The sequence below is a fragment of the Ambystoma mexicanum genome, chromosome 14 (genome assembly GCF_040938575.1).
Source record: "Ambystoma mexicanum isolate Mex_15411 chromosome 14, UKY_AmexF1_1, whole genome shotgun sequence".
NCBI classification, from domain to species: Eukaryota; Metazoa; Chordata; class Amphibia; order Caudata; family Ambystomatidae; genus Ambystoma; species Ambystoma mexicanum.
This window is the reverse complement of record NC_090940.1, coordinates 665,628,516-665,636,965: the sequence shown is the minus strand read 5'-3', so window position 1 is coordinate 665,636,965 and position 8,450 is coordinate 665,628,516. Positions and strand designations below refer to the sequence as shown.

At 48.7% G+C, this 8,450-nt stretch overlaps 1 protein-coding gene across 1 annotated transcript in view; it reads right to left on the bottom strand.

Annotated features, from left to right (window-relative positions):
* Positions 1 to 864: 864 nt before the first annotated feature.
* The window catches only part of LOC138527133 (coiled-coil domain-containing protein 170-like), a 482,640-nt gene continuing 475,054 nt past the window's right edge, over positions 865 to 8,450 (bottom strand). The window contains exons 12-13 of the mRNA XM_069638221.1: positions 3,238 to 3,474; positions 865 to 2,810 (exon numbers count right to left, since the gene is read on the bottom strand). Of these exons, the coding sequence (XP_069494322.1) occupies positions 2,577 to 2,810; positions 3,238 to 3,474 (471 nt within the window). The 3' untranslated portion in view covers positions 865 to 2,576. The remainder of the gene's footprint in view (positions 2,811 to 3,237; positions 3,475 to 8,450) is intronic.

Sequence of the window (8,450 nt, the reverse complement as noted above, 5' to 3'; positions counted from 1 at the left end):
ATGTTTTTTCTTTTTTGACATCATGTTCATATGTGTTATGTACAAATGTATTTTGGTTCTGGTTTTCTGCCAACATTTGTGTTTTTAACACATTATTGCACGAATGTGAATATTGTTATCAATGATCATAATAATGCATTCACAAATATTTATAACAGCCTTGAGGACGACCGTATGGTCGAAACACGTGTCGGCCGTGAGAAGAATAAATCACCATTCACTAATTGGGTGCTGCTTTTGTTTTTTCAACACTTTAGGACTTTATATTAATCCTATTGAAAGGATAATTAGAACATCGAGTCATCTGCGCGTTTTAGCTACACAACCCACACAACTTTGTTACAGTAATTGGATGCGCTCTTCTCATTGATCTTTGTACCTTTTAGTGAACCAATATTAACTCTGCAATCATATATTCTTTCATTCCGCGAGTTTCCCTTACCTATTTAGATGTTCTTGAGTTTGGTCAAACCGAAAACTGCGTGTAATCCGGGCCTGATAATCCAAATTCATTACAAAATGGCCGATTTTATATACAGCGCCATTTACGCTTACGTTTACAAGCGTAATGACGTCATCTCGTGGCTGCGCTTTGGGCGCCATTTTCCATCAGGATGTTTACATCGTATATCCTTTTGCATGGCGTGTTAGTCTAATATTCTTTGTCTATTTCAATCGCCAATATGAAGAATTCTAATTCATTACTGCCTCAATATACTTTGTATGCTCAATTCTCTAATGAAAATGATTTTACTATGAGAAGAATATTCAAGAAAAGAGGATTTGTGCATTTTTTTGTGTGTCACTTCATTCTTTCCTCTTTTTTTCCTCTCCTTTGTATTTGCTACCAAATTCCAAATGTTGCAGTAAGGGGCAATCTTATTACAAACTAAAAATCAAATAAATATAGACATAAGTACCCCAAATTTACTCAAACGCTCCTTCATGTCTTCAAAATGAGTACATAGTAAATCTTTATGAACCTCAATTGTACCAAAATGTGATTCGTGCTGTCAAAACATTGTGTATTATACAACATTGTTCAGAAAAAGTGTCCCATTTCCGAGTCACAATTAAGACTGGTTTTGCAACAATCAAGATTACAAATCCAAATTGCTTCATGCTGACGCAAATGTTTTCTCTCTATTTCCTCCTCTAGGTGGAGCTTTTACTGTTTCTAGTCCATAATATTTGATTCCACTTGTACTGGCAATTGGATGTTCTGTTTCAAAATGCTGTCCCAATGGGTATCTAGTATCTTTGTTTTTCATTGTCCTTAGGTGTTCGGAAAACCTGATTTTCAGTGTCCGTACTGTGCTACCTACATAGATTTTAGAGCATATACATTCTATCGCAAACACCACCACAAAGTCACATCATTTCTTTCTTACCATGGTCTGAATATGAGCAATAGTTACAACTGCCACATTTGTAGTTACCCTTTAAGTTATCTGTTGACCATAGTTTCCTTTTTCCTTTCATTTTCTTGTTGCTCAAAAAATGTGATGGACATAAAGTTTCTTTCAAGTTTTTCGCTTTTGGAAATGTGATACTTCCTGGTGTCAGCCTTTCACATGTCTTGGGTTCCAGCCTGGCACTGACGGAGAGTCTTTTGGTCAAGTAGGACAATACGTTGGTCGACCCAGACTTGAAGATGATACAATCTGCTTCAAACAGTATGCAGGCCTAGGTGGGGGAGGGTGCAAGTATAGGGGACACTATTGACACATTCAGTGGGACCGCATTGCTAGATGTCCAATGTCTAGCTGTTTCGATAGTTCTGTGAGTAAAGGATCTGTGATCAACTCGCAGGTCAGCAGTCTGTATCACGGCAAGATTCAGCTGGTTGTACAACTGCGAGCACTACATGAAGTAACAGAACACGTTTGACTCACATAGAATTAGCAAGTACTTCAGTAGCAAGCAGCACACATCAAAAAACATGTATGTATTTCCAATGTCTCTTTGTGTCAGGAAGTACAAGCATACAAATGAATTTATAATCAACGTCATGGCCTGTAACCAAATGTGGACAACTCGGGTAAGTCATGGCCTAACAGTGAATATTTGGGCTACGGGGTAGTTGAGGGTCCACCCTCCGACAGCACAGCCCTACAAAATCAAGTCAATGTTTTACATGTATTACTGTGGACTGCATGGAATGTCACTCCATGCTATAGGACCATGGATTCCCTATAGATGAACTAAAAATGCCGCCTCCACAGAACCCGATGTCTGGACAATAGATGACAATTACTGATCTACTTTGGACAGCGGACATTGGCTCGGGTGTCAGGATTTGCTGTGGGTTGTGATCCATATAAAAAACCTAGGATTGCTTGGCAGCTGGACATATGAAACGGCATGGTGTGGACTGTCAACGCTAGTTCTAAGCCATTAGGTACCTTCAATCTGCTGCTGGAAGGGGCGTTAAGAGGTATGTGAGGTACTCAAATATTGTCTTGCTTGGTGACACGCCACATGAAACGGCATGGTGCAGACTATCAACGATGGGTCTAAGCCATAAGGTAACTTCAGTCTGCCGCTGTAACAGGCATTAAGAGGTCCATGAGCCACTAAAACCTGGGCTTGCTCGGTGACTGGACATATGCCACAGGAAAGGGTGGACTCTCATAGCCAGTTCTTAAGCCATAGGGTAACTTTGATCTGTCATTGGACGGGGCGTTCAGCGGCGGTTCGTGAGACCGAAGGAGCTTCTTGAGTTGTCCAATGATCTCTTGGTCCGGGACGGCCAAAGTGTTAATGTTGAAGCCCAGCACCCTCGCAATGGTGTCTTTAAAGTCAAGCAGCTGAAGTGGGAAGAGAGAAGAAAAGAGAATGGCTGTTATCTTCAGCGAGCCTTAACACCTCAGCAGCCTCATTACAACGTGTCGATTGTGGCCCCAAGCCACTCACGCTTCAAAAACTATCCACACCAGTCCGAATTACAACGAAATGCTTGCGAACCTTCTCACATTCTGCTAAAAGGCGTTAATGTGGCCATGTCATCTTTACGCAGAAATGCAACCCTATTCCTCCGAAAGACAGTTCATAACGTCTGTGGGACAAAAAAATACTTTTTTGGTTTTTCAATAAAGTCTCTTAAAAGTCTTCAAGCACCCACCATGTGAACACAATTATAACTAATGCGAACTACAATCACCAAAGCCCATTCAATCGCCTTTTAAGAGTTGCTAAAAGGGCCTAATGACTCCCTTTAATAGGGAGGGAAGGTACCTGTCTTTCTCTCCTGGCTACTTCCTCGAGTGCTCTCTTTGCCGTGTGGAGCTCATTAGAGACGGCTTCCAACATCTGCTGGGCCCGCGCCTTTTCTCCCCGCGTCTCCTGCGCCGCGCAGTCCAGCTCGCTTTTCAAGCTGACCACCTTTTTCGCAGCTTTTTCTTTAATTTTTTCAAGTTTCTCCAAAGAAGTGTTCAGCTCGTCAATAATTTTGTGCTGTTCAGTAGTTTTGTTCTGGAAAAAAAAATAGGAAAGTTCAACAGTTTGCAATAGAGAGATGAACTTCTCATACATGTGGTGGCTAAATGAACCCCAGAATAACAAAATAACCTCAAAACGGGTTAGGTCATAATCCCCAAGACCTCGTATCTAGTAGAAATTCACACCTTTCTACAAATGGGTTCTTTTATATCAAAGGCTTACTTTTAAAATCTTTTCTTCCATGGAGAGCCTAACATTGTCTTGAGGGAACCCACCTTTCATATGTGGTACTTTTCTTATAGTAGCTCTGTCCACATAGCAAAGTTCTTCCTCTTCGCCAACAAACTATCAACTTTATCCCCCCAAAAAGTCAAGTTAAAAGCATGGCGTGGGTCCTCTCTGAATTAAAGAAATGCGTGATGGACTGCTAGTTCCCTACCACAGAGAGATCATGCAAACATTATCACTCAGTCCATAACCGAGACCACATCTATGAGACAAATACTATGTCAGGGAGAGGACATCCCATTACTGGAGACATCATTACTAGAAAACGTGCAGTGAGCCCCATATCCAATGCTGATGGCCATGTGTAGAACCGGATTTCCATCTGCAAAACCTGCACAACTCAAATGGGTTGGCTTTGAGCACAAAGTCAATAAATAGTGATTTAGCAGTGTGTCATTGTCAACACTGACTGACCAGCCATGTCCTCCTCTGCCTCCCAACAGGCTGCTGGCAGAGTTCAGCTCTTCTCCCTGATGCTGCCCTGTCTCTGGTCTTCTGCTGCAGTCCGCTTGGCTCCTTCCATACTTGGGACCGCAAGCTCCTGCCTATTACCCCTGCTTCCTGGGTTATCTGCGTGCCGCTACCTACCACCAAGTGCTCCTTTGCCTCCCAACAGGCTGCTGGCAGAGTTCAGCTCTTCTCCCTGGTGCTGCCCTTTCTCTGGTCTTCTGCTGCATTTCGCTTGGCTCCTTCCATACTTTCGACCGCAAGCTCCTGCCTATTACCCCTGCTTCCTGGTTTATCTGCGTGGCGGTACCTATCACCAAGTCCTCCTCTGCCTCCCAACATGCTGCTGGCAGAGTTCAGCTCTTCTCCCTGATGCTGCCCTGTCTCTGGTCTTCTGCTGCAGTTCGCTTGGCTCCTTCCATACTTGGGACCGCAAGCTCCTGCCTATTATCCCTGCTTCCTGGGTTATCTGCGTGCCGCTACCTACCACCAAGTCCTCCTTTGCCTCCCAACAGGCTGCTGGCAGAGTTCAGCTCTTCTCCCTGATGCTGCCCTTTCTCTTGTCTTCTGCTGCATTTCGCTTGGCTCCTTCCATACTTTCGACCGCAAGCTCCTGCCTATTACCCCTGCTTCCTGGTTTATCTGTGTGCCGCTACCTATCAAAAAGTCCTCCTCTGCCTCCCATCAGGCTGCTGGGAGAGTTCAGCTCTTCTCCCTGATGCTGCCCTTTCTCTTGTCTTCTGCTGCAGTTCGCTAGGCTCCTTCCATACTTTCGACCACAAGCTCCTGCCTATTACCCCTGCTTCCTGGGTTATCTGCGTGGCGGTACCTATCACCAAGTCCTCCTCTGCCTCCCAACAGGCTGCTGGCAGAGTTCAGCTCTTCTCCCTGATGGTGCCCTTTCTCTGGTCTTCTGCTGCAGTTCGCTTGGCTCCTTCCATACTTTCGACCGCAAGCTCCTGCCTATTACCCCTGCTTCCTGGGTTATCTGCGTGGCGGTACCTATCACCAAGTCCTCCTCTGCCTCCCAACATGCTGCTGGCAGAGTTCAGCTCTTCTCCCTGATGCTGCCCTGTCTCTGGTCTTCTGCTGCAGTTCGCTTGGCTCCTTCCATACTTGGGACCGCAAGCTCCTGCCTATTAACCCTGCTTCCTGGTTTATCTGCGTGGCGGTACCTATCACCAAGTCCTCCTCTGCCTCCCAACAGGCTGCTGGCAGAGTTCAGCTCTTCTCCCTGATGCTGCCCTTTCTCTTGTCTTCTGCTGCATTTCGCTTGGCTCCTTCCATACTTTCGACCGCAAGCTCCTGCCTATTACCCCTGCTTCCTGGTTTATCTGTGTGCCGCTACCTATCAAAAAGTCCTCCTCTGCCTCCCATCAGGCTGCTGGGAGAGTTCAGCTCTTCTCCCTGATGCTGCCCTTTCTCTTGTCTTCTGCTGCAGTTCGCTAGGCTCCTTCCATACTTTCGACCACAAGCTCCTGCCTATTACCCCTGCTTCCTGGGTTATCTGCGTGGCGGTACCTATCACCAAGTCCTCCTCTGCCTCCCAACAGGCTGCTGGCAGAGTTCAGCTCTTCTCCCTGATGGTGCCCTTTCTCTGGTCTTCTGCTGCAGTTCGCTTGGCTCCTTCCATACTTTCGACCGCAAGCTCCTGCCTATTACCCCTGCTTCCTGGGTTATCTGCGTGGCGGTACCTATCACCAAGTCCTCCTCTGCCTCCCAACATGCTGCTGGCAGAGTTCAGCTCTTCTCCCTGATGCTGCCCTGTCTCTGGTCTTCTGCTGCAGTTCGCTTGGCTCCTTCCATACTTGGGACCGCAAGCTCCTGCCTATTAACCCTGCTTCCTGGGTTATCTGCGTGCCGCTACCTACCACCAAGTCCTCCTTTGCCTCCCAACAGGCTGCTGGCAGAGTTCAGCTCTTCTCCCTGGTGCTGCCCTTTCTCTGGTCTTCTGCTGCATTTCGCTTGGCTCCTTCCATACTTTCGACCGCAAGCTCCTGCCTATTACCCCTGCTTCCTGGTTTATCTGCGTGGCTGTACCTATCACCAAGTCCTCCTCTGCCTCCCAACAGGCTGCTGGCAGAGTTCAGCTCTTCTCCCTGATGCTGCCCTTTCTCTTGTCTTCTGCTGCAGTTCGCTTGGCTCCTTCCATACTTGGGACCGCAAGCTCCTGCCTATTACCCCTGCTTCCTGGTTTATCTGCGTGCCGCTACCTATCAAAAAGTCCTCCTCTGCCTCCCAACAGGCTGCTGGGAGAGTTCAGCTCTTCTCCCTGATGCTGCCCTTTCTCTTGTCTTCTGCTGCAGTTCGCTTGGCTCCTTCCATACTTTCGACCACAAGCTCCTGCCTATTACCCCTGCTTCCTGGGTTATCTGCGTGGCGGTACCTATCACCAAGTCCTCCTCTGCCTCCCAACAGGCTGCTGGCAGAGTTCAGCTCTTCTCCCTGATGGTGCCCTTTCTCTGGTCTTCTGCTGCAGTTCGCTTGGCTCCTTCCATACTTTCGACCGCAAGCTCCTGCCTATTACCCTTGCTTCCTGGGTTATCTGCGTGGCGGTACCTATCACCAAGTCCTCCTCTGCCTCCCAACAGGCTGCTGGCAGAGTTCAGCTCTTCTCCCTGATGCTGCCCTTTATCTTGTCTTCTGCTGCAGTTCGCTTGGCTCCTTCCATACTTGGGACCGCAAGCTCCTGACTATTACCCCTGCCTCCTGGGTTATCTGCGTGCCGCTACCTACCACCAAGTCCTCCTTTGCCTCCCAACAGGCTGCTGGCAGAGTTCAGCTCTTCTCCCTGGTGCTGCCCTTTCTCTGGTCTTCTGCTGCATTTCGCTTGGCTCCTTCCATACTTTCGACCGCAACCTCCTGCCTATTACCCCTGCTTCCTTGTTTATCTGCGTGGCTGTACCTATCACCAAGTCGTCCTCTGCCTCCCAACAGGCTGCTGGCAGAGTTCAGCTCTTCTCCCTGATGCTGCCCTTTCTCTTGTCTTCTGCTGCAGTTCGCTTGGCTCCTTCCATACTTGGGACCGCAAGCTCCTGCCTATTACCCCTGCTTCCTGGTTTATCTGCGTGCCGCTACCTATCAAAAAGTCCTCCTCTGCCTCCCAACAGGCTGCTGGGAGAGTTCATCTCTTCTCCCTGATGCTGCCCTTTCTCTTGTCTTCTGCTGCAGTTCACTTGGCTCCTTCCATACTTTCGACCACAAGCTCCTGCCTATTACCCCTGCTTCCTGGGTTATCTGCGTGGCGGTACCTATCACCAAGTCCTCCTCTGCCTCCCAACAGGCTGCTGGCAGAGTTCAGCTCTTCTCCCTGATGGTGCCCTTTCTCTGGTCTTCTGCTGCAGTTCGCTTGGCTCCTTCCATACTTTCGACCGCAAGCTCCTGCCTATTACCCCTGCTTCTTGGGTTATCTGCGTGGCGGTACCTATCACCAAGTCCTCCTCTGCCTCCCAACAGGCTGCTGGCAGAGTTCAGCTCTTCTCCCTGATGCTGCCCTTTATCTTGTCTTCTGCTGCAGTTCGCTTGGCTCCTTCCATACTTGGGACCGCAAGCGCCTGACTATTACCCCTGCCTCCTGGGTTATCTGCGTGCCGCTACTGTCACCAAGTCCTCCTCTGCCTCCCAACAGGCTGCTGGCAGAGTTCAGCTCTTCTCCCTGATGCTGCCCTTTCTCTAGTCTTCTGCTGCAGTTCGCTTGGCTGCTTCCATACTTTCGACCGCAAGCTCCTGCCTATTATCCCTGCTTCCTGGGTTATCTGCGTGGCGGTACCTATCACCAAGTCCTCCTCTGCCTCCCAACATGCTGCCGGCAGAGTTCAGCTCTTCTCCCTGATGCTGCCCTGTCTCTGGTCTTCTGCTGCAGTTCGCTTGGCTCCTTCCATACTTGGGACCGCAAGCTCCTGCCTATTACCCCTGCTTCCTGGGTTATCTGCGTGCCGCTACCTACCACCAAGTCCTCCTTTGCCTCCCAACAGGCTGCTGGCAGAGTTCAGCTCTTCTCCCTGGTGCTGCCCTTTCTCTGGTCTTCTGCTGCATTTCGCTTGGCTCCTTCCATACTTTCGACCGCAAGCTCCTGCCTATTACCCCTGCTTCCTGGTTTATCTGCGTGGCGGTACCTATCACCAAGTCCTCCTCTGCCTCCCAACATGCTGCTGGCAGAGTTCAGCTCTTCTCCCTGATGCTGCCCTGTCTCTGGTCTTCTGCTGCAGTTCGCTTGGCTCCTTCCATACTTGGGACCGCAAGCTCCTGCCTATTACCCCTGCTTCCTGGGTTAT